We start from the raw sequence: 27440 nt of genomic DNA, 5'->3' as shown, positions 1-27440 counted from the left end.
TGCGTGTATATATATATATATATATATATATATATATATATACACACACACACACACACACACACACACACACACACACACACACACACACACACACACACACACACTAAATTATTATTATTATTATTCATATTAAATTCATATTTGTCCAAGTGTTTACATACTTTAAATAATACTAAGTTGTTTCTTCACACAAGTATATAAAAATCTTATAAATAAATTCCAGTGTACTCATTAATCTTAAATCGGTTTAAAGGGATAGTTCACCCAAAAATGAATATGAACATTGTTTACTCTACCTCACGTGGCTCTAATCTCCTTTTCTGTGAAACACAAAAGAAGATTTGTTGATGAAAACAAGTAACCATTGATTTCCATACCATAGGAAAAACAAATACTGTGGCAGTCAGCAGCATTTTTCAAAATATCTTTTGTGTGTAACAGAACAATAAAGGGTGAGTAAATGATGACAGAATTCCTTTTTTTGTTGTTGTTGAACTATCCCTTTAAGTCTTTAAGCCTTCAATTTTAAAGTGTGCAACTGTTTAACTTCAAGTCGAACGGCACAAAGCAAAGACAGAGGTCCTATTTATAAGCTCAACATTGTTCCACGGATTTGAAAATGAAAACAATAAGCTTTTATCAGAAACAGCGTGTTTTGACAATGTTTATTATTTTACCTCAAGTACGACAGAAACAAGAGAAGAAGAAAAAACAAGCAAAACAGTCAACAAGGAACACGAGACTCTTTGTTTTGGTTCGCTTTGCTCTCACTACGAAAGAATTTGGAAAAGCGCTCGAGTCGAAATCAAAGACAGACTACAAAAATGTTTTGTTCAATAGGGTATCAATCCTTGAATTAATGATAACAGTCAGACGTCCCAGGAAAATAAGGGCTGAGCGGCGAAGAGCTTGTCCTGAGTTAGACACATATACCTCATGCAGGGAAAGATAAAACAACTCTCACGGCCTGGAATGAAATAAGTCGTTGCTGCGCGTTTGTACCAGATCCAACGCTCTATACAAAGAGAATGTAAATGAACTTTGAATGTCATCAGCTTCAGCCTTTCATTTTCCACCCTTCGACTCTCTCTTTTCTCCCATGACAAACACACACACACACACACACACAGGCCCAGCAGTGTGTAAAAGAAGCACTGGATGTCAGGGACCAATTGTTTTATCTTTAGCTATACATCAAAAGATGCACGCTAGTTAAAAGTAACAGCATCTGATTGATTACGCTTCAATGTCTCTCTAGAGGTCACCCGCACACGCATACATAAGCAAAAGGTAATGCTTGGTGTCTTCGCCGGCGCCCCTTTGACTTTCAATAAGCAACATTTGTGGCGTTTGATATGCTAATGAGCGTTGACAGAGTGAAAGATTGTCAGAATTACACACAAAAACAAGATCACAAATCGCCTCTGATCTCCAGCATTGAGATGTCTAGCTTCGGTATGGAACGCAACATACCTTTAGTGTCTGGATGGTTTACTTAACTAAATATTTAAAAAAAGGGGGGAAAACAAGACATTACGTAATCGATTTTGATAAAAAAAAAAATCAAATTTAAAATAGATGGAAATGTTTAATGGGATTATAAGTTAAAATTAAAGCTGCAAGCAGCAATGAAAGGGACCTCGCACCCAGGCTCAACGCCGCCGGGTTGCCTCAGGATGACAGAGAATAATAAACAATAATAATTTAGGCCGATATACAGTATATATTTTAAAAAATCTGAGAAAATTACTGATTTATGCCAAACTTCCTTCTGTCATCAGTTGGCGCTATGACAGTGACTCAATATTAGCTTGTAGATGTCTTCAGAACAGGAATCTCATCGAACATGTGAAGTTTCAGGCAGATCAGACAATGTTTAGCTGAGTTATAAGTATTTCCTCCTCTATGGAGAAACACAGTCTGCCAAGGACACGCCCTTCGACAAAAAGTCTAGATCTTCACAATTTAGCATAACAAAGGGAACTTAACTACGGGAACATGGATTGGATGTGATAAAATTTGTAGGAGGAGTTTGTTACATTGTAAAACATGTCATTTCCTGTTGCCAGCAGGTGGCGCTATAACTGTAGCTGGATATTGGCATGTAAACGTGTTTAGGTCAGGACTGTTATCAAAAGTGTGAATTGTGAGGCAGATCGGATAATGCATGCCTGAGTTATAACGACTTTCTGTTTTGTGGCAAATCATCAAAGTTTGAGAGTCCGCCACGAACACACCCTTCGACGAAAACTGTAGATCTTCTCAATGTAACATCGCCAAGGCCTTTAGATGACAATTCCTATATTTGATGTTCGTTAAAATACAATGCCTGGAAATGGCAAAAACTGTGCTTTTTCGGCACAGGAAGTTAAAAAAATCTGATGTTTTTGTAAGTTTTGACATGTTTGACACGTGGCCAATTTTTGTATGTGTGCGCGATTCGTAAGCTCGGGGGTTAGTCCGTCAAAAGTGCAAAGGTGGTGCTGTCGAGTCCCATATCAAATAACCATTTACAGCACGTCTGGCGTGAGCAAAGTTTCATGAGTTTTCAAGCATGTTTAGACCCTCAAAATTCCCTCGATTACGGGCGAAATTATAATAATAATAGTAAAACGGAGCAATTCCAATAGGGCCTATGCACCGTTTTGGTGCTCGGTCCCTAATTAACTTGTATTTATTGCTTTTATTGCTTATGTGGTATAAGGCAGCCAAAACCTTAACGTTGTCAAGCGTAAGTTTTAAATACTCTAGCTGACCCTCCTGCAAGGGTTTTGTGTGATGTACTTAATTACATTAATTAATTTAGTCATCTGTTACTTAGTTACGTTAATCCATTGCATTCTAAAGTTCCCATGGTGACGCGTCAAGTTGATCACGCAACACACCAGGCCCCATGATCTATGTATATGTCGAATTTTCTTCTTTTTTTCCTTTTCTGTAAATATTGACAAATATTTTAATTATATTGGAAAATTTCAGATATTCCCATTCTCAAATATGTGATGGAACATATATTTTTCCTTTTAAACAGGAGTAATGGGTGCTGCCAGAGTTGCTAGATGGGATACAGCTGCAATCGGGAGTTAAAGAGAAGTATTTATATTATAAATTAAATTATGCATTAATAGTATTTTATTAGCTAAATGGGATACAGCTGAGGATACTCACGTTAATATAGCATCATTTTTGTGGCACTGTACAACAAACAATATTTTTACATTACCAGGAAGGTTGGGTTTAGGGTTTAAAAATAATTATTATTGCCATATCCAAAAACATCCGTGTGTATTTTACAAACCTTAAATGGTATGTTTTGCTTAAAGTTATGTGAATTTGAATGTCTGTAACCTAAAATCAGTGTTATTTGTTTGAAAGCACAGATAAATTGTGATTTATGACCAGCGCTACGCACCTCTTTCTGTGCCTTAGCGAACACATTCAGATTTAATTTTTTATCAGTTGATGATGTGCGTTCTGAATGTCAAATCACGCTGGTGTGATCATACACTTCAGGGACCGGTCACAGCTGATCACACCGTTGTGATCATACTCATAAAAGGGTTAAAGGGATAGTTCACCCAAAAATTAAAATGTCTCCACTATTTGCTTGCTCAAGTAGTTCCAAACTTGTATGTGTTTCTGTTAAAAACAAAACAGCATAGTTTAAAGAGAGCCAAAAACCTGTAACCACTGACGTTCATTGTAGGAGAAACAAATACTATGAAAGTTAATGTTTATAGATTTCTTAAAAATATCTTTAATTGTGTTTAATAGAAGAAATTATAACAAGTTTGGAACAAGCAAAGGATGAGTAAATGATAAAATTGACAGTGAACTATCCCTTTGAAAACTAAATCTATCAATTTTTTAGGTTATACAATACAATCTGTAGATTGACTTTAAGTTTTTATAGTGAGGAAAATCAAAATAATGTGACATTTACACTCTCTTCTGTTACATGATGCAGATATTTTTTTTCAGATATTAAAAATATTTCCAAAATAATGTAAATGTGTCATGCAAAAATAATAATAATAATAATAATAAAATAAATTGATTAATTTGAGCTTTAGTCTTGATTTGCCACATCTTCAAAGCATGGATGGTAGAAAATATATGAAGTTGTTTTTCAATAAAAATCTTGTTTTTATTGTATCAAAAACAACATCCTTGAAATCCTGCTATAAATAGCTCTTTTCATATTTCATGCAGAAAGCATCTCGAAAGGCATGAGAGAGAGTTAAAGATGAGAGAAAAAAAAAATTTCTGGATAAACTAAAAGGTTCAAGTAGAAAGCGAGTTGGTTCTTCAAATCTCAAAGCTGCAGGGCATGTGGAGCTTTATTAATAATCGAAAAGGTTATTCTGTATAAACACTGCGAAAATAAGGTAGCTTCATGCTTCTGTGCACTTTTAAGACTCGTCTTCTTTCCTTTCATGCACATTTTGCTGGTATAAAAGGCATGGAAGGAACAAAGATGAGAAATGTGTGATACTATGAAACTGCTGGCACTTCATGAGTGGGTCCAGACACCCAGAATCCTCTGAGAGGGCGAATGTGAGAAAAGTCCTTCAATCCATGTCCACGTCGAGATCCAGCTCTGTGCTCAGGTTGAGGTAGAAAAACGCATAGACGCCCAGCAGGAAGAGCAGAACAGCCACAATCACCAATATGATGTCCTGTAATCAGACAAAAACAAAAACGGTTTCTAAATAACAGAGAGGAACTATCAGTAAATGAGTAAAACGACATTGTAAAAAAGATCTGTTAATGAATCGTTTCCATGTTTTGTGATTCGCAAGAGTTTTCTGTTTATTTATGGTTGTGAATTGCACTGTGGGACCCCGATCTCTGAAAATTCAGCTCTACAATTTAACAAAGTGACTTATTGAAATTTTAGTAGTTTAAAATAATATAATGGATAAGACATAAATTTATAGAGAAATACGTCTGTAAAATAACAGAAAATGTACTGGCAGTTTATTACTAGATCTATGTACCATAATATACAACACCAATCCAGATAATATATCATTTTAAAGTATCAAAAATGTTAGTAAAAGCAATTCAATTCATAATGCAATTCAAAAGGATACTGTAAATAAACGGGTGAAAATAAAAACATGATTCACAAAATACCGTAAACTGCTAATTTACGAATATTTTATACAGTGTGATATTAAATTAAATAATAAACTTCAAAACTGTAATGGAGACATTAAAATAACTACTTTATACTTGGAACTACAGTATACAACTATTGATTGTCAAATCAATACTTTTAAAACAATATTAATGCCTAAATAGTGCTTGAACTGATTCTTCCTTTTTGATGGCTATAATAAAAGAAATGTTCAAATCACACCGGTGTGATCGTACTCGTGAAAGATTTTAAGTGACAGTTCACGCAAAATAAAAATTTCTTTACTATCTGCTTGCTCACAAGGTTCCAAACTTTTATGTGTTTCTGTTAAAATCAAAACAACATAGTTTGACGAGAGCTGTAAGCCTGTAACTATTGACTTCCATTGTAGGAAAAACAAATACTATGAAAGTCATTGTTTCCAGATTTCTTTAAAATATCTTCATTTCAAGAATTCACACTTAGCTGATGATTGATTATAAAGCTTGTTTGGCATAACAAGAGAGAGCCCTGAGCTCATAAGTTTCTCGAGCCCGGGGCTACCTCCCATTTGCAAGGCGAGAGGGGAGTTTGAGCTCAGGTAGTTTTCGAGAACTCCCCTGCTGTAGTAGCTGATTAACAAATAGTGACTGCAGATAAATACTTACTAGGAGCATGTCAATGGTGCCGATTTGGATTAGTCAATTTACTTAAGTTGCATGTTTTTGGACGGTGGGAGACTAAAAACAGCTTTTTTCTTAAAAATAGAAAGTAAATACAAAATAACAACAACTCTACACAGTAAATTTACAATAAGATCCAACTAAAATCAACCTAAATAATTTCACACAAAGTAACAGTGTCAGTACTAATAACAGCAAAATGTTCTGTATTCATTAGCTCAGGGTGTTTTCACATTTGTAGATCGCTTCATTTAATCCGGACCAAGGGCAATAAATGTACATTTTATATTTGAAAAAATTTCACACCACACTGATTACTTTGGTCTGAACCAGTTGAAAAGAACCAAAATGCAGTCATGTGATAAAATCCACATCACTCATTGGCTAGATGTTGTTGAACATATTTTCTAAACTGCTTTTTGATTGGTCAGAAATCACGTGCGAGAAAATGCCAATGGAACTCCAGCAAGTAAACAAACTGGCAGACACAAAATGTCACTTTTGACTATGGAGGGATGACTGCCCTGACTGATTGTATCCCTGCTCATGGTATACATATAGTATATATGGTATATATAGTTTGCATTCATCACTTTAGACAAACAAACATTTCGAGAATGAAATGTAGCTGCGGCTGGAAAACAATGTTTTAATGCACTGCGAACAGCAAAGGTGCATCACTAGTCATTTCAGGAGGCGGTATAAAATAATTAACCTAAACTGTGACATGGTCATCTTCCGGAAATATTACCAATGATCCATCAGGTAATGTTTTTTCCTCTCTCTCTCTATCTCTCTCTCTCTGTGTTGGTAAAGCGCTGTTAACAAATATTTTCCTCCACATTCCGTAAAGCACAGCACATTGGTCTACGGCAGCTGAATTAGTTAAAAAAAGGCACAGTACTTTTTGCGGTTGGGTCTGTTCTAGTTAAGATCATATTATCACCACAAACTAACCGCTCCAGGGTTTGCTTGAAAGCATACTGAGACCACCTCTTGATGGAGGTCTCGGTACACTTTTTTGGTGCTCACTCGAGTACAATTGCTATATTCACACCTGCCCAAACGAAAACGAACTCTAGTGCGATTCAACCGAACTAAATAAGGCAGGTGTGAAAGCACCCTTAGGCTCAGTGGAAACACAAGTCTCAGCCTACATTTTTGCAAAACAAAAAATACATTGCTCCAACTACGTTTTGTTGCACATTAAAGATGACAAATCTACTTGAGAGTGTTGTGTACATTTCTGTTAATCTGAAATACATTACTTAGGGTGTGTTTAGATCAGGGGTCACCAATCTCGGCTCTAAAGGGCCGGTGTCCCTGCAGGATTTAGCAGCAACTTGCCTCAACACACCCGCCTGAGTGTTTCAAGTATACCTAGAGAGACCTTGATTAGCTCATTTAGGTGTGTTTGATTAGGGTTGGAGCTAAAATCTGCAGGACAACTGCCCTCCAGGAAAAAGAAGCCACAGGTTGCTGTACAGATCCTCTATATAGTGAATTTTAAAATGCAGACTATTCAATTTTTCATGTAAAGAAACACCCAAGTTTCACCCACGCATCAGATATCAATCAACAGCTCAGGTATTCAAGCCTCTTTAAATAAAGCACTGATTTCTGTGTTCTAATTTGGACTAAGCACACACCGATTATAAAGATACCATTTCAGCACCCAATCCTGGTATTAACAATAATTTCTGTGGGCCAATCAGTCTGTCGAGATGCATTACTGTTTCCATCTGGTATTAACAATACAGTGTGTTTTGATTTCGTTGTGACCCTTCCCATTAACTTCATCAGGCCCTTTATCACTTTCATAGGTGCACTCAGTGTGAAGATTACTATTAAATGAACAAACCTATGTTACATGGCCTAAAATTGAACACGAAAGAAAGCAAATGAAACAAGCAAATGAAACGAGAGTTGATGGCAACCATTATTCTGATCAAAATTTGCAATTTAGGAAGGGCATCCATTGTGTAAACCATTTGATGGATGAGTTGGCGGTTCATTTCGCTGTGGCAAACCCTGATAAATACAGGACTAAGCCGAAGGAAAATGATGAATAAATGAATTTGCAATATATGAACCTTTCTCCAAAATGTTGCATAACAATCATGTTTTAAGTTGGTAAATAGATAGTAGATTGTCTTTTGTGGCTTTCTTCAAGCATTTAAACTATGAAAGAAAGCAGACCAAGCTGAAACACTGTCCAATTGTGTCACACTGCAAGTAAACTATTAAACTTTTTGTTTAACAGTATACTTCAAAGGAAAAATCAATGCATTGTAAAGAGCAACTAACTTGGAGAAACTTTAACTTTAGAAACCTTTTTAGTCTACAAATAAAGCAACCTACTGTGTACAGCAAAATTTTAATTGATTATACAGCCCTTTTCCCGGGAAAAAAAAAAAAGCTGAACCATCATTTTTCCACCGTGTTTATGCTGCATTATTAAAAATGCATATTTAATACTGTTTTTAAATACAAAAAAGCTGCAATGCCATTCCCAAGCAGTTTGAGAATGAAACACTCTCTATTTGATTTCATGATCACAGACCCAGGACTGATCATAACCATTCATAGATACACAATTCTCAGAACAAACATTGAGCAGAAGTATAAGTGGTTTTTGGGCTCTTTATCTTCCTCTCGCTGTGCTACAAACAGGGTTTGTCAGACTCAGCAGGCTCAGAGAAAGCTAATCTCCCAGAAATGTCTTCGTTCTAATTAAGAGTTGTTGGGAGCTTAATGCCCGAGCTAAATTGATGATGGCTGAAGGAGTGGTATTCAAGCATGAATTAGATTTAAAGCAGTCATTTATTACCTTTTGTGTTAAATTACAATCCTCATCAACCTCGGTTTCATTAGAAGCACTCAAGTATTTAGGAAAGCAATTGTTCTTCATCTTGATAACTCGTTATCAAACTTTCTAATCAAAACTTGTGTGCTTGTGGGACTTTTATGCCTCTTCGTAATTCATGTCTAGAAAAAGTAAAATAAAAAATAACAAGAATATACTACTATCGGTAAAGACAAAGAAAAGAAAGAAAGAAAGAAATACATTTTTATACTTTTATATTGCATCACATGTTAATATAATATGCAAAGTATTTTAAACAATATAAAAAAACAAAATAAATATCCCATAAATGCTACAAATCATATTACAAATCAAAAGGGCATGCAAACTTTTCAACAGAATCAGTTGTTTTATTTCAGGTTGACAATTTGTCTTGCAATATTATAAGTAATATATTAAATTTAAGTTATGCAGAGTTTTCTGTGCATAAATAAAAACATAAATAAAGGTAAACATAAATGAAAGTATATTTGTAATATGAGTAATAAAGCTAACTGCATATTTAAAAGGTCTGCAAAGATTAAATGCATGTTAAACCAAACTACTGTCTCCTAAAATGAAGAACCGCTTCAGAACTGCCGAAAAAAAAAAAAAAAAAAAATTGGTAATTCCAGCATTTCTTACATTACCAATGTATTTAATTTTGTTACAATTTGCATAATACAGCCTACGGTTTCATTGGCTGCCCATGAAAAATGGCTATACTTCAACCATTATACACTGTTGTTGTTTTAGCTGAGACCAAGCGGAGTTTGTTTCAATGGCCCCATCATACACCCGGGCACAATAAGGCGCAAGACGTGTTTCCAAGGCGTTGCTATTTTCAGACCAACGCAACATTAATTTTCCCATCTTCTGTCACATTGTTTAAATAGCAAATTTATTTGCGCCACTTTGTGGACTCATGGGTGTTCTGGTCTTGAAAAGAGGTGTGTTAAGGCATATTGTTGGCGCGTTGCTATTTTGGGGAACTAAAATACACTGTTCAAGTCAAGCGCAGAACACGTCAGTTGGGCGTCTCGCTTATACGTTGCTTAAAATAGGCAGGATGTAGAGCAGTACAGAAATATCTTTACAAATGAAAAAGCCTTAAAGGATTAAAATATTACAAAAATGATTATTTTCTACATAAATATAAAAAACAGTACCTCCATGCCTTCTTCATCTCGGGGGGCTTTTTTTAGTTTATTTACGACAACTTATTATTATTTTTGTTAGTATTATTTATTATATGCATATTTATATTTGTTTTATTAAAAACATGCTTAGATTTGTCCACCTAGATTTGGACCATTTGGGGCATAGAATGTGTGTTTGGATATCTCCATTTGCTGGGAATATTAAAACAGAATTTAGAAATAGTTTTGAAACAAATCTTTGCGCTTAACAAACAAAATGAATTATGTAGGCTAATAGATGTCTTTAGTGAGTGCGTCCAACACGTTTCCTTATCCACGAAAGAGAGAAAGTGAAAGTAAAGGCCAAATGGAGGAGGCTGATTCTTTATCCTTGCTGCAGATGCTTTGTTGAACTGTTTTCTTACTAGTGAAGCGTTCAGTTTTTACACTTACAAAAGCCTCCATGTAAATAGCAAATGCACCATGGCGCGACACAACTGACACGTAAAGGCAAAGGTAAATGAGACTCTGATTGGTTTACGCTCAAAACACACCCATAACTCATTAAAAGAATAAGCTCAACCCTGTTAGACCATGTTCCGTCCTTAAAACTGCAAAAGTGGATTCGGACACGTCCTTAATGCTTGTGCGCCCTGCGGTTTAGACTTTGCACCTAGATCGTTAAAATTGTGTGTGGTTTTGTTGAGTTTTCTGCACTGAACATCCTCTGCTTGTAATAGTTGCCCAGCTCGATTAGTATCTAACTAATAAGGATGCTAAGGACTAAACCCTCTAGTGTCAGAAGCTATTTGCCTCTTGAGGTCTTACCATCTTGACACCTTTCTAAACCTCAATAACATTCCAGTCATGGTGCCAATGAAACCCCAAAGGGTCTACTGCATCCCTGAGAGATTCAAAGCACAGCAGTCTCTACCATCAGTTATTACTGTAGTCCCTGAGACCAGGGGAATGAGATTTACCTGCACAGCTTTTTGTGACTGTTTAGATTTAATTTTCTAAACTACACTTTACTTGCAGCGTCCAAATAGGTTTTAAATTGCATCTCGAGTAAAAGGACATACTAACAAGAGCACTAAAAAGCAAAGATTGTAGTATTAGATGATAGTGCACCTCGAGGACAGGAAGTGAGATTTACTTGCACAGCTCATGCAAGTTAGTCTCCATAACATTTAACCCTCTAAACCACACTTCCACTTGGATCACGTTGCCAATATAAGCAAAGAGGTTCTACTTGCCCCTTTCTGAAAGGGATTTGAGCCCGCTTGCCTAGTATGGGTGGCAGTAACACTAACTAGATCGCTGAATAATGCAGTTTCTAAAATCGGTTACTAGTGTCCATCTTTATACAAGGTGAGAGGAGTTTACCTGAACAGTTCTTAACCGCCCACCCCTTCACCCTTAAAACAACATGCAGACAGTTTTCCTTTTGAGGTCAGGGCAATAAACTAGCTGGTTTCTGTTACACTCGTGTTAGTCTGTCTTTTTCTCCTTATCCCGAGGATCACATAATCCTGGATTCGTCGTGTATCCAGAGCAGATGGGTTGGACTTGCACGTTCTCCATGACGGATGCTCATTGCAGGTTAGGAATTTTCAAAACTAAAACAAAACTTTCAAAACTAACAAGGACACTAATGACTGCAGTATAATCACAAGACCACGGCATCCTCTTATAGTTGTCTCAAACTGTGTCTTTCCAAGACAGATGCATAGAAAGAAGAACAGACACAAAGACGGAGAAAGTGAAATAATAATCACACACTTCCATCTTTTCCCCCTCCTGTGTTCATTCACACATAAACACACGCACACACACACAAACACATACACATCAAACAGAGAGCAGCATGCAAATCCACCCCGAGCAGCAGAGATAAGCCACCCAGCAAACAGGAGGCTAATAATAATTCGAGCAGATAAATTGTAAAGGGCTATTAAAAGGCTCTGCGACGGCCATGACTATCTGTGTACAAGCGGCGGCGGCAGTCATCAGTGTGTATGTCCTCATTAGCACTCGCTGCCCGCTGCATTTATCTTGTTCCAGCCAGACTGCAAACAGCTTAAGCCTCTCTTAATTGGAAAACTTTTAAATTTCATGCACTTTAGTTTCAAACATTACCAGAGGCTCACGCTGATTCCCGTTCTTTATTTAACTGCTTTGTGTCGGAGCCTAAGTGTCATCGCATCCAAAGGGAATTGTTTTGCGTTTGTCTCTCGTGAGACGTGTGGCAAATGTTTTTAAATGCTCAGTAAAGGCTATGGAATAAACGAAGGGCAGAATAGTTCACGTGTGTAATTTTTTTACAACATAAACATGAATATTAAGATTAACAAGATGATGATATTTAAAAGGGTAGGGTCGAAAAATATAGAACTAACAACAGGGCTTGACATTAACACCCGCCAGCCAGCGCCACGAACCCCTTTGGCTGGTTGAAAATCATTTTTAAATTGTAGTTTTCTTAAAAGCAGTGTTTGACAATAAGGATGGCTCAATATTCGTGCACATGTGATCTTAGATTCTAGAAGGAGCACGACTGACAAAAATAATTGTGTTATTTAGTTAGAGCAAAAGAAACCAGGGACCTCATGTATCAACAGCGTGTATGCACAAAAACTTTGCATACGTCAGATTTCACGCTCATGTTTGTATTTGCTAACGATGAAATAATTGTGAGAATGTGCGTTTGTCCGCGCCAACTTTATGCCTGGCGTACATATATTTCTTGTGTGTGTTTGTTTTATTTCCATTGGCAAATCCAAGAGGCAATTATGTTAAATTGCACACTAAAGAGTATCACGTGAAAAACATTGCTATTAATTTATAATTGATAAAATGGGTTAATTGACACAAATAATTAATATAATATTGAACATATAAAAGCATTTGCAAATGTATACAACCCTTAGTCTATGGCAATGGCAGTGTTGGCCTTCCTAGAGGACATTGTCAGTGGTCGAATGCAAAGGCTGTCAGGTGGCTGGGTGTGCGATGGGTGGCTTCTTGGTGAGTGATTTATTTAAAGATATTATTCCAGCTAAGTTGTAGAGCTGGCGATTGAGCAACTGAAATGCCGGTGGCGCTGCCTTGATAAGAGTGGAGGGGTACTGCTTTACTGCCCTACCAAAAGTGTTCCTCTAATACATCTGTGTTTCCCACAGACACGGATACTACAGAAATTAAAGAGTCGCCCACAATTGAGGCAACTCTCTCTTCAAAGCATGTTTAGCATCCCCTGTTCCCCCACCTGTTCGGACCACACTTTGACGGCGCGCCGCTGTTCTCCTCTTAACCTGCATCTTTACATCGAACCTTTTTTTTCCAAAGTGTGATGTTCAGACCCCACTGCGTTAATCGCGTCAGCTAAACTCTCCCACTCTATTTTTTTTTTCTTTTGTTATTAATCCCGGAGGTTACACTTGCAAATATCACAATTTTTCTCTGGTCCATCTCCGATAGGAGCACCCCTAGTTCACATTCTGTGAAGTTTCTCTTTTTGCTTGCTTTTGCCATTGCTTTTTCGTTTGGTTTTGCCAAAGTGGAGTCATTACCATATTTACACAGGGGAGGGGGTAGGGAGGGGTTTTGCACTTGTGTATGTGCATTCAGTTTAATGTTAATTCAGATGTACAAAGAGAATATGTGTGGGATTTGTGTGGGATTTTGTGTGGGATCTGTTTTTGTTTTTTACTCAGTATGCACATTTACAGCTTTGTCCATACGCAATGTTTTAATATTAATTTAACACAAGTCTTTGTACATGGGGCCCCAAGTGAATAACGAAGGAGAGAATAATCACTCACGTTAAAATGTGAATTTCTTGTGTTAAGCAACCATGCAAAGAAATGCAACTGGTGAAATCAGTTCTCTTTCAAATAGACTAAGCAAAAAGTTATGCTCATGCACCCACAGTTTTGCTGCTTTTAAGAGCTTCAGATTTGTCAATAAGCAGCACTGGTTGCTTTCACTTTAAACATTCGTTGAACGGATTATTAATTGGCCCAACGTTAACTGTGTGCGTGTGATCATCCTTTCATTATCACACATGCAGTTTTTTATCTGCTTTGTTTTGCTTACAGTTATTTTTGCCGGTTTCAAACTGCAAGGTGCCCACCATATGGGCCTTTGGAAGTAGGATCGCAACAAACCTGGTATGCTGCTCTTTTTCCTCTTTTTGCATCTACTCGCTGTTCATGTTCCTTTGCTGCTTGTTTTCCACTTTTTCTCCACTCGCTCAACGACTTCGTCCACTGCATTCTTTAGTGTGAAAAGAACTTAAAATATCATCAAATTTCTTGTCCATATTGGCGCTAAGAGCATTGATGGCAAGCATGAGATCGTTGTTGCTAACTCAAGAAGCAGCCATTAGAATCACCTTTGCTCACTTTCATTACTTTTGTTTCTTCCTCATCAGCTCCTCAGCTACTTTGTCTCCCTTTTTAACTTTGTTTGTCATTGTTCAACATACTGAAGTGCAATATTATTCATTCAATCATTCAATTTCTTTTTAGCTTAGTTCCTTTATTATTCAGAACTGATAATAAAACTCATAAACTGCCAACTTATTCAGCACATGTTATTACGAAGCAGATCCAGCCGCAACCCAGCACTGGGAAACATCTATACACTCTTGCATTCACACACACACACACACACACACACACACTACAGCCAATTTAGTTTATTCAATTCAACTATAGCGCATGTCTTTGGGCTGTGGGGGAAATTGGAACAATTGGAGGAAACCCAAGCCAACGCAGGGAGAACATGCAAACTCCACACAGAAATGCCTACTGACCCAGCTGGGGCTTGAACCTGTTACCTTCTTGCTGTGAGGCGACAGCGCTACCCACTGCACCACTGTGTCGCCCATGCAATATTATTTCCACATATAAATTGATCCAAGTGAGAAAATTTGGTCAGATAGAGCTAAAGAAAGTGCGTCTATTCCATTTCACATCCCCGAAAGTTTGGAGGTGAACATTTTTGAATAACTTGGTAGAGTGGGACCCAAATCAGTGACCCAAAAATTCATTCCTGAAACGGCAAGTAAAAAGCCATGAATACAGATGTTGTCTCATATTCTTTCATGAGAAAAAGACACACAGTAAGTTCAGAGGAGGCTGTGTGAAAATGAAATTGTCAGATGAGGATCTCCGAGTGGAGAGCGGAGACCTTGTTGTCTTGAGGAAGCTAATAATTCAGCGGCCTACGCTTCAGTCTCTCCCACATTCTGATGGAAAACACTGGAAGATTCCCAACAGCATCATGTGGCTCTCAGCAGCAGCTGCGGCAGGACGGGAGTGAGATCCCATTCATCTGGCGACAGTCCAGTCTCGAACACACACCCAATAGGGTTTTCATGTTTTATGGGGACTTAAAAATGATTTTTTTTTTTTTACACTGCACAGATTGTATTACCCCAGCCCTAAAACAGACCCTTAGAGGTCTCAAAATACTTCATTCTTTATGACTCAAGCTGTAATCCTCATGGTGACCAAGCAAATAAATGTCCTCGAAAGGTCAAAAATGACTATACTTGAGGGAGCATTTAGTCCCCACAATCTAGTGAATACCAATACATAATCAAAAAAAAAATAAAAAATAAAAAAAAATAATAATAATAATAAAATAAAATAAAATAAAATAAAAAAAATCACTTTTGCTGCTTGTTTAAACTACTTATTCATAATAAGATGAAATGTTTTAGGACAACTTAATTGTTATAAAAACAACAGTATGAGGGGTTCCAAAAACGAAGATAAAGGATAAAGAATGAAGTTTAGAGAGGATATTTATAGTAGTTTTAGAATGATCTAATAGGCTAGCTAATGATTAGCGCTGAGGATGAGCTGTAGTCGATCATATCACGTGCTCCTCTTGAACTTAGTTTGTGAAACTCTACTTGTGTTGTGGGGACATAAAGGAATTGTTTGAAATAATTACAGTTCAGTAATGGTCAGAATATAAATTTACATATTTACTATTTATTTAGAAGTGTTCATGAATTAAACACATTTTATTTAGGCTGATTTTTCAATTGAACATGAATGACAATTTAAATTGTAGAATTATTTCAATAAAATGATGGGGCCTGGTGTACATTTCAAAAGGTAAAAATCTTACCAACAAGGCTAAAAAACATGATAATATTATGAAAAATGTCATTATTATATCATTTGTTTTTATTTTTTATTTATTTAGGCAAATCAATATTATTTATGAGCAAATGGTTGTTTAATATAAAGTTAAAGCCAGAATTATAAGTACTCTGTTTGACATTTTTAGTTTTCCTTTTTTAAATATTTCCCAAATGATGTTTAACAAAGCAAGGACATTTTTAACAGTATGTCTGATAATATTTTTTCTTCTGGAGAAAGTCTTATTTGTTTTATTTTGGCTAAAATAAAAGCAGTTTTATTTATTTATTTTTAAACCATTTTAAGGTCAGTATGATTAGCCCCCTTAAGCAATATTTTTCCAATAGTCTACAGAACAAACCATTGTTATACAATGACTTGCCTATTTGCCCTAACTTGCCTAATTAACCTAGTTAAGCCTTTTAATGCCACTTTGAGCTGACAACTAGTATCTTGAAAAATATTATGTACTGTCATCATGGCAAAGATAAAAGAAAACAGTTATTAGAAATATGTGAAAAAAAAATTGTATTTTTGTTAAACAGATATTGAAGGAAAAAATATACAATCTTTGTATGCATTCTCACGCTCCTTTAGTTTCACTGAATTCTGCGGTATGTTCTCATATAGCCCTGTGTTCATAACTTTGGCCCTCACGGCCAGGTGCGGTTCGGCACAGCGGCTTCACTGGCCAACAGAAACAGCTGAAGTGGGATTTTCTGCCCGCGTTAAGTGGTTGTGTAGTTCTCTCAGCTCAGCCCAGGTGTGCTGTAATACTGCTGGCTGGAGACACTCTCTTTGTCAGAGAAGAAGGCTATGTAAAACATATGCTGGATAAGTTGGCGGTTCATTTCGCTGTTGTGACACATATGATTAATATATGTGGATTAATAAAGGGACAAAACCAAAAAGAAAATAAATGAATGAATAATTATGAATGTTTACAGGTACTAACACCTTAAAAGGAATATACTGTACAGTCAAGCCTGAAATTATTCATACCCCTGGCAAATTCTGACTTAAAGTTACTTTCAACCAGCAAAGTCGATTAATGTGGAAAAAATACATTTTACCTTTAGTCATTTAGTGGACGTTTTTGTCCAAAGCGACTTACAATTGAGAAGGAATCCATGAATATTTATCAGCTTTTATTTACATGAACAAAATTTAAGTCAGTATTTGTAAATGCACAGTATAGTTACAATTTAATTGCCACATTATATACTTATGATAACATGATATCATTGCTATCAGTGATTTCCTTAAGATAAATACCAAAAAAGAATGCAACTGGAATAACTACAGCAGTCACCATCGTCTGATCTCATATGAAGCAAGAGCTTATGATGACATATGATGACGTGCTGGTGCTGTAGTGGTGTCCCACTTCTTAGGAGTACATTTTGAAGCCCTTCCCCTTCACACTTTGTTTGAAGGGCCTAAGGGGAAGGGGTACAAAAATAGAATTGGGATTGGGTCTATATTGTGATCTTTTTTTAAGGTGAATGTTTTACTCCCAGTCATTATGTTTGTGTCTTGTGCCAGAATGCATCACCTTACAAAATTGTCCAAAAGCACAGTCTTACTATACAACATTTTATGGTTTATTAGAAGCTTAGATAAAAACCGCCAGGACTTATTTATGCATGCGATGGAATGCACTAAAAAGAAACAGTTAAAATTGGCTGATGGGCACTCAATATTCAGCTCCAGGGCTAGCGAGTTGGCATGGATACTTTTTAGGCCAGGAGCCCCACACACAGCTGATGCCGCCAGCCCCTCTACTTCGTGCCAGGTGATGCCATCCGTTCAGCCAGGCACCAGGGAGCCAAGCAGTGCCCACAGCAGGTGGTGCAGCGCCCGCTGCCTCCCCGAGCCGGCAGGCAACATCTCTGCAAACCAACTGGCCACCACGTGCAGAACAGCAGATTGTGCGGCCTGCCAAAGCAGACCCCAGAACAGCCTGAAACCTCAGACTCAACCTGCTCTCCGAAGCCTCACAAATGGGACTAAAGGACGGGGAGGTGTGAGATGAAAAAGATGAATGTGTGAGCATTAAAGCTGACTGATTAATTGCATTTGAAATAATATTGTGATGTTCAAAAATACAAAGAGTTCCTGTTCTTGTTTGAGCCATGTTTGAAGCTATAAATTACAATCATACACCTATTCCTTGGCAACCGCTATCAGCACTGAGCCAAAAGCTACGTATATCAATGAACTGTTTCATAAAAGCAATAAGCACTGTAAATCTGTGGTTTATGGAATATTTATAACAGCTAAGGAGGTTTTAGGCTTCGAACATTGCCCCTTAGCTGTTGTAAATTCATTGTAAAGCAAGGCTTCACATTCTTTTTAAACATCTGCTATTAAACTGTGGTCATGTGACAAGAATAAAGTTGTTGCAGATGAAGCAGCAGGTTACAGATTTTCTTAATTTCAGGCATCGTTGAGATGTGTATGTAAAATAGTTTTATTGTGCAGTTCTATAATGGATGCATCAGAGAGTCATTATGAATTGGAGGGTCATGAAGTTGCCTTTGAATGCAAGTTTATTTTTCACTTGGGCTTTTCCTTTGTATAGTGCAAGTTAGCTGTGTGGCTGTGTGAACCTACATTATCCTTCAGTTTTTACACTTTTTTTTCAACAGCGAATGACAGTACGTACCAACCAACCAACCAAACAAAATAAATAAAAAATGTGTATAAAATAAATATGAAATAAAAAAATATATATATAAAATGAAAAACATATTAAATAAATATGTATATAAAATAAAATAAATATTTAATAAATTAAACATAAAATAAAACAAAAAAATTAAATGAAAATAAATGAAATATTAAAAACTAAAATAAATATAAAATAAAATAAATATAAAATAAAATCATTTGAAGATAAATATAACATAAATATAAAATAAAATAAAAATAATAAAATAAAATAAAATAAATAAAAAGTAAAATAAAATCAATATAAAATAAATATAAAATGAAATAAATAAAAAATTTATATAAAATCAAATAAATATAAAATAAAATAAATATAAATTAATTTTAAAATAAATATAAAATAAAATAATATAAATATAAAATAAATATAAATATAAAAGTAAATAAAATCTATAGAAAATTAATAGAAAATAAATATATGTTATTTTACCACATTTATTTATATATTTCACCACTAAAACATCAACATAAATACTGTTGTTTAATAATACAGAAAAAAAGAACTTTGGAAAAAAAAAAGTATATTAAAATCGCAACCGCAATATTGAGCAAAATATCCCAATTTAATAATTTTCTAAAATCGTTCAACCCAACAACAAAGGTAAAAATTTGACGCGTGTGTATGGTTCTGAGAGTTGAGTGAGGGATGGTCATAGATGGAGTGCCACCTGCCAAGCAAAAACAGCCAGAGAAAATGGCCTGTGGAAAAACAAGTGGTAGAAGAATGAGTCAACTCCTCAGAAAAAAGCAAAGCAAGGAAGCATACCACAGAGAAGCGCTCACCAGAAAAAAACCCAAAGTGTGGCGCTCAGGGGTCTATTAGTCACATTACAAACCAGAACAAACAAATCGCCGTCCACGTTCCTCAGAAACATGCCAAGTCAATGACCAAAGCTGTACGCAATAAACTACGTTTGTGACAGAATGAGGAGATGTTGCTTTCAGCTGTAAACACACTGAGCTCATAGGCTGAAAGAATACCTGTGGAATGACGTTTAGTTGGTCTCAAATGTACTAAATGAACATTTCAAGTCATTAAGAAGGAGATGGTTTTTGTAAAAAAAAAAATGCAATTTATGTAAATTATTTCCACAGATTTAAGCCTCGGTAATTGGATAAAAGACTAATGAGACTTAGAAGAATCGTAATGAGGGCTTGGCTTTCTAACAAAAACAATTGAATTGCTAAGACCAGCTAATCTGCAGCCTTCACATTTGATTACTTCATTCCAAACTAAACCCAACACAAGCAACTTTTTAAGTTGTTTTTCTAGCCATGTGCAGTCGTGCTCAGAGTTTCGACATCGTCCAGTCTGCTGTGAAACTATTGCAGCTTATGAATTATGAATTAGTTTCAGATCATTGTTGTCAGTGAGAGGACTGAGCACGGAATCGAGCTGTTTTTGGCAACAGTTCCCAATACAGCGCTCTGTATTCTGAGAGAAATGATAAAACATATTGCACCAGAAATACTCGTGCCAAAAACCAATCAAAAATAAACTATCTGCCAAAACTATCAAGGATGAAGAGAGGATCTTTACAACAAAAAAGCAAGAGTTTTGATTAGATGTTTGCGATAATATGCTATAAGAAACATTTTATCCATTTGATTTTTCAAAAGAAAACAGGAGGAAAATAATTAAATAATTAAAAAAATAAATGCTTTAAGTGATGGTTTAACTAAAAATACAAGTTCTTACATCAGTTCCAGCTTTGGTATCCATTGGGAAAACTTTCATAATATCTTGTTTTGTTTATTACAGAAAGAAGTCATGCTCATTTGAAATTACTTGAGAATAAGTAAACACTGAAATCAAGGTCTAACATCCGTCACTGGGGTGGTACCTTTTCTACTTTCGTACCGTACAGGTTGACATAACTTCATTCATGATAGTAACTTCATTCCTTCATTTTCTTTTCGGCTTAGTCTCTTTATTCGCCACAGCAGAATGAACCGCCAACTTATCCACTCCAGCATATGTTTTACACAGCAGATGCCCTTCTAGCTGCAATTCATCACTGGGAAACACCCATACACACTCATTCCCACACATACTGACAATTTAGCTTACCCAATTCACCTATACCACATGTCTTTGGACTTGTGGGGGAAACTGGAGAACCTGGAGAAAACCCTGACGAACACTGGGAGAACTTAAAGGTCACTTTTACCTTTTAAGGTTCAATTTTGTACCCTTAATCCTTAATAAGGTACACATTTGTACTTTTTAGGTATTAATATGTACTTTTAAAAACCTGCTAGGAACAAAAGTTTACCTTTTGGAAATGCGGGTTTTGTATCTTATTTCTGAGAGTGCAAAAGAGCAAAGTCTCTCTCTCCCTCTCTCACTCTCACTCTCATGAAGGTGCAATGCACAAACGGCTGCGCAGTTGTTCAAATCTGCATTTGCTGACAGACAGTTTGAGCTACTTATGGTAATTATGAGAGATGTCGGCCCAACTCTATTTAATTGGATGAACATTTTTATGTTTTACACCTTACCCAGCATATAAAAATACATATAAAAACACTTAGATCATTTACTTTAATCAATTCTATTGGAATGTGAAGAGACTTTCAACCAGCACAACAAAAAATGTTTCTGAAGACAATCACCTGCACCTTTAAGTTTTGGAAAGTCAAATTAAAGATATAAAAGATAACTAAAATGAAAGTACAAACATACATACTTGCATAAATAAATAAAGCAGTGTTTTAGCCTAAATATAGAGAGATGTACAGTGTATGTTATTGTAAAGTGCAAGGACTAAGACAGTCAATAAATAATATTAAATAATAATATGTCCAAAATAAAGTTTATTGATAGTTTTAGTTGTTTGAGACTAATTGTTGTCAAACAAACCTAAAATATCAATACTGTCAAAATCAAATACTGAGCAGAGACCAAGATCCCATAGAGCAATTAGAAAGAGTAAACAGAAAACACCCATGAATAATAAACTATGGACAACTGTTCATTTTGCATTCATCTATATGAATAAAACCACCTCATAAAGTTTATGCATACTGATAATCTTATGCTTAAAAACAAAATCACATTGCACATGGACTTTTATATGTATAAAATGCAAATAAAATCAAAACCAATCTGCAACATATTAGTCAAATCCACTATAAGCAACAGAAAAAAAGTTACATTCAACCAAACCACTGCCACTAATAAATGGAAATTACACAAAGACGCTGAAAAAAAAAAAAAAAAAAAAAAAAACGGCTTTTCCCTCAAACTCCCGATTATTATTCTAGAGTGACAGCCAAGAGAAAGAGAAAGATGGAGAGAAAGCAAAGGAGACGGCAAGGGAGAAAGAGAGCTTCTCCTCTGAGAGTCAAACAGCTCTTCTCTGCCTCATCAATATGGAGACTGCTTGACTTGCTCTCAGGTTGGAGAGGTGTGATGAATAATGTGTGTGTGTGTGTGTGTTTGGCAGATGGGGAGAGAGGGATCAGTTGGGATGGAGGGGGAGGTAATGAGAATGAAAGACAGCAGTGTCTCACCCTGATTCCCGGAGCACTTCTCTTCGCCTCCGCCTTCAGCCGAGTGGCTCGCAGCACCGGCTTGGTTTTCTTGTAATCCTGTTTTCCTGAGAGACACAAAAAATGAGGCGTACGGGTCATTTCTGCCACCATGACATTTGGAGGTACATTTGCATTTAGAGTTAGTCTGAAAGCTTTTCTTCTTCATTTAACAGTCGAATAGTGTATTAATAAAATAAGTGAATATAATGCACTTGCAATCGACTTGATCAATTTCCTATTAGGAATCATTAAACTAATGGATTTTGTAGAAACATTTTTAGTTAGCCTTAATGCGTTTGCTTGCTTTAACTCTTATTAACATGCTCAATATGAGGCTGTTAACCTTCTGTACTACCTTATGTAAAGACAAAGTGCTATTTAATTTATGCGTGACACATTTAGTCTGATTTGATCTTAAATATAACAAAAACATGGACCCTTTTTACTCAAATATGAATTCTTGATTTTTTTTTTTTTTTGTTGGATGGCAGCAATGTAATCTGAAGCAGCTAATATTAATTTATAATGAGGAAGGGCAGAGGGTTGCTGAACAACTACTGAGAGATTTCAGCTGCTGTCTGGGCTGTCTTTTTACACCTTCCTTTCTTAATGTGTTCAATACATTTTCCCTGTGTCATTTTATTTTACTAAACAACTTCATTTGTAATTTAATTAGTTTAGTTTCCTTTGCATATATGGATTTCTTGTTAGATCAGACTGTATGTTATGTTTTTACACAAAATTGGATCAACGTAGCAAAAACCAAATCCTTGTCATCACTTGGTTGGTGATGGTTATTGCTTTACTCATTGCATACGATAAATTGAGATAATTTTGAGTTTGCATTGTCAATTTTTATTTTTATTATTAATTTATTCAGAAATACACATACAAGGCTATTTATACACACAGAGACGTTTAATACAATACATATAATGAGATGTTTTTAATTCAGAAAATGTTATTCATAAAAAGGAAAAATATGTATGTAATAAATACAGTGGGGAAAATACGTATTGAACATGCCATGTTGTTTTTTTTTCCTGGGAATAATATTTCTAAAGGAGCTTTTGATATGAAATTGAACAAGATTTTGGTAAAAACCTAAACAATACAAACATAAAAAATAAAATAAAACAAAAAATCTGAAAATTTAGTTACTTGAAATAACAATGAAACAAAAATGTACTGGACCATTGAAACGTATTTAATACTTTACAGTATGTAAAAGGCTTTTTTGGTGATGTCAGTTTAAAAACGCCTCTCGTATTAAAGTAAGAATGAATGGTCACATGAATTGTTGAAGACTGAAAAGAATCACACCTGAGCAGAGTGTAAAAATCTTGATGGTTCTGTGGGTCTCATCTATTGAATCTGATATTTATTTTGTATTTTCTATTGGATTCAAGTCAGGTAGATGGCTGGGCCATTCTACAGCTTGGTTTTCTTTCTCTGAAAGCATCTGAGAGTTTCATTAGCCGTGTTTTGGATCATTGTCTTTCCAATTAGTTTAGTTTTTACCAACATACGGTGAAAACAAAGTCAACAGCACCTTTATAAATATGTTTTCTGAGAAAAATTGTGACACATTCAATACTCATTTTTCCCACTGTATATGTACATAGGGTACGTATATACACACATTTACAGTGTATAAATAATCATTCATTCATTTTCTTTTCGACTTAGTCCCTTTATTAATCTGGGGTCGCCACTCTATAAATAATAATATATTAAATTAAGTAATTAATAATAAATATTAATACAAAATAAATTTAACCATAACCATATGTATACATCAAGAATGCCAACAAGTACATTTAATCTATAAAAAAACACCTTTTTTTAAAGACCCCATTAATCCGACCCTGATCAATATTACTTTCATGTTTCTTGACCATAAGTAAAGTGAAAAAACTAAAACAATCAAAAGAATACGTAACAAATTGTGTAAATATTGAATTAACCATACAATCCAGTTAACTTAAACCCTCTACGTGTATTTCTGATGATTTTATTTGTACTATCTACTCCAATACAGTTCAATTTTGGGTAAAAGAAAATATGTTAATAAACTTTGACTTTTGCAGTGTATTAATAGTTATTAAGGTAGTAGTATATATACTGAAATCATACAGAATATGTACTTTCTAAGTACTAATACACAGCCAATATCATAAAATAGGCTGGTAATAAGCCACTAGTTAGTGAGAAATACCTTAAACTAAAGCTACATTTTTAACCCGGCATTGTTTTTAACCCGGTCAAGAACTTAGCTTGTGTTCTTAAAGATTTAAAAACCCATTCCAAATTCTGTCAGCTACACGTTTGTTAGAGCAAACGGTTTCACACCCTTGTATACCACACGCAATGTTAGTCCTCCATTCTGTTAACACAGACCGAAAACCACCAGTTCACCCCCAGTGGCAGTTATCAGGCAATCTCACAACAACGAACCCACCAGGCAAAGCGGCCACCTGGAGCGCATGTGTGCAAGGTGTGCGAAGAGCGTGCTGTCTCTAATTAGAAACAAACAGACGAAGGAAGAGAAGCAAAAAAAAAAGGGAAAAAAATGGGAAGGCAACAGCTTGGATGGTGGTGGAGGAGCTGCGGCAGAGACCCGGGTCAGACTCAAGGTCTCTGGGAAAAGCTGTTGACACCCAGGGGCCGTTTCAAGTGCAACTCCTGCCTCATTAAGACTTATTTACATGGAGCAAGGGAGAAGAGAGTGAGAGAGTCCTTATCCATCTTTTACCAGCAGACTGTTGGGCTGGAGACTCTCAGTTGCCTAAGCGAGACACTGACCCGTCTCTGGGGATATTCGCAGGTCTCTGCTGCCGTATGGTGCACCTTCTGTGTGCGACACCGGCCTGCTGGAGGACACCATCACAGGGAAACATCCAAAAAAATAATTTGTTACAGTGGGGAATGATGAAGCTTGGTTCAGTACTGGGGTGTTAAAGGGTCAAGAAAGCTTGAAACCCTGATATTGACAGACATTTATATATATATATATATATATATATATATATATATATATATATATATATATATATATATATATATATATATACGTTGTTCAAACAGCAAATCCATTTGCGCCACTTTATCCACTCATGGGCATGCTTGTGTATAAAGGAGGTGTGTTAAGGTGCATTTTTGGTGCGTTGCTATTCTGAGAAATTGAAATAGGTTGCATCATTGACCAACTAAAAGCAGGTCTAAACTGCACGTTAGATTTGCGCCTATGCAAGTCTAAATGCTTACACATTGCTTAATACACACAGGATGTAGAGCAATACACAAATATCTTTAAAATTAAAGGAATTAATGTTACAAAAAATATTATTTTCTACATATATATATATATATATATATATATATATATATATATATATATATATATATATATATATATATATATATATTTTTTTTTTTTTTTTTTTTTTTTTTTTTTAGTTTAAACTTTATTGTCCGTTCTGCTTGAAACAGAAAGGAAATTTTTCTTCAACACTGGATTTAGGACAACAATTACAAACATACAACAACGACACAATAATACTTATCAACACAACAACATAAGTTAAAAGTTTAAAAACCAAATTAGCCCCATACACAATACTGCAAATCATACTTGGTAACCACCTCATTCACTACAAACATTGATCCGGTTTAGAACAACAACTGCCACTGGGATAAATGACTTTTTATAGGCATTTCTTCGTGCTTTAGGAATTCTAAACCTGCGTCCTGATGGTAGCAATTCAAATGCTGAGTGAAGGGGGTGTGTATTATCTTTAAAAATCACAACTGCTCTTTTTTCCATAAAAAAGTCAAATAAAATCTGCAATGAATGCTGTTTGTGACCAGTTATTTTATTTGCCTGATTGATAATTTGCGCTAATTTCTTTTTCTGTTTAAGTGTTGTGTTACCAAACCATGAAACAATATTATATGTGAGAACACTCTCTATAAGTGATCTATATGCCAAGTTTAAAGTCTGTGTACTAACATTAAAACTTCTCAATTTGCGGAGGAGATAGAGGCGCTGACTTGCTTTCTTATAAACCGCCTCTACATTACTATTAAAATTCAATTTATTGTCAATAATTGTGCCTAAATACTTGAAATTTGAAACCTGCTCTACTATTTGTCCGTTTATAGTGACTGGTTTAAAGAGTCCAGTATCTACTCTTCTTGTTTGACTCCCCAGACATAACTCTTTTGTTATCCCAATATTTAGGTGTAATGAACTTTTGCCAAACCAATCTATAATACTATCAATATATCTAAAATATAAAGAGCTATTCATTTCTTCCTGACAGGAAACCAATACCAGATCATCAGCATATTTCATGAGTGTGAGATTGTCATCAATATTGCACTGCAGTTCATTAATATATATAGAAAATAAAAGAGGTGATAGTACACATCCCTGAGGTACCCCTATATTTAAAAATATATATATAAACACTACCTCCATGCCTTCATGCCTCAATGCCTGTTTTTAGTTCATGACAATGTGCATTTGTTTAATGTTATTATTATTATTAATTATATGCAAATTTATATTTGCTTTATTAAAACAAGTTTACTTTTGTCCACCTGCCGGGTTTTGGAGATGTCTGCATATGGATATGACTCAGTTTTTTGACCACACTTCGTTATTATAGTTTATTTATTCGTTTACTGGAAATTAGAAATGAAATTAGAAATAGTTTTGAAACAAATTTTGTGCTTAACAAACAGAATTAAATATGTTGGCTAATGAATGTCTTCAGTGGAGTGCACAAAACCATTTCCTTATCCATGAAAGTTAAAAAGTAAAGTAAAGAGTAAAAGAAAAGTAAAGAGATTTGTTTAACAGTTTTCTCGCCAGTGAGGCGTTCAGTTTTTCCACTTGCAAAATCCGCCATGTAAATAGCATGTGCGCCATGGCGCAACGCAACTGACTCTTAAAGGGAATGGGAGATGAGACTCTGATTGGTTTAATGCACGTTATGCTCAAAAAACACCCAAAACTCAGTAAGAGAATAAGCACAACCCTGTTAGACCATGCGCCGGGCGCAAACCATATTTTTTTCGCTCTTAAAATAGCAAAAGTGGATTCGGACACACCCCTAATGCTTTTGCGCCATGCACTTTAGACTGCGCCTAGATTGTTAAAATAGAGCCTTTAATATTAAACATTTACGTATCAATATGTGAATATGTGCC

The 27440-nt window shown here is 35.5% G+C and overlaps 1 protein-coding gene across 1 annotated transcript in view; it reads right to left on the bottom strand.

Moving 5' to 3' along the window:
- Positions 1-4025: 4025 nt before the first annotated feature.
- triqk (triple QxxK/R motif containing) overlaps positions 4026-27440 on the bottom strand; it is a 47177-nt gene continuing 23762 nt past the window's right edge. The window contains exons 3-4 of the mRNA NM_001127256.3: positions 22203-22288; positions 4026-4682 (exon numbers count right to left, since the gene is read on the bottom strand). Coding sequence (NP_001120728.2) covers positions 4575-4682; positions 22203-22288 — 194 coding nt within the window. The 3' untranslated portion in view covers positions 4026-4574. The remainder of the gene's footprint in view (positions 4683-22202; positions 22289-27440) is intronic.

This window comes from Danio rerio, chromosome 19, assembly GCF_049306965.1.
Source record: "Danio rerio strain Tuebingen ecotype United States chromosome 19, GRCz12tu, whole genome shotgun sequence".
NCBI classification, from domain to species: Eukaryota; Metazoa; Chordata; class Actinopteri; order Cypriniformes; family Danionidae; genus Danio; species Danio rerio.
This window is presented reverse-complemented; position numbering and strand designations above follow the sequence as displayed.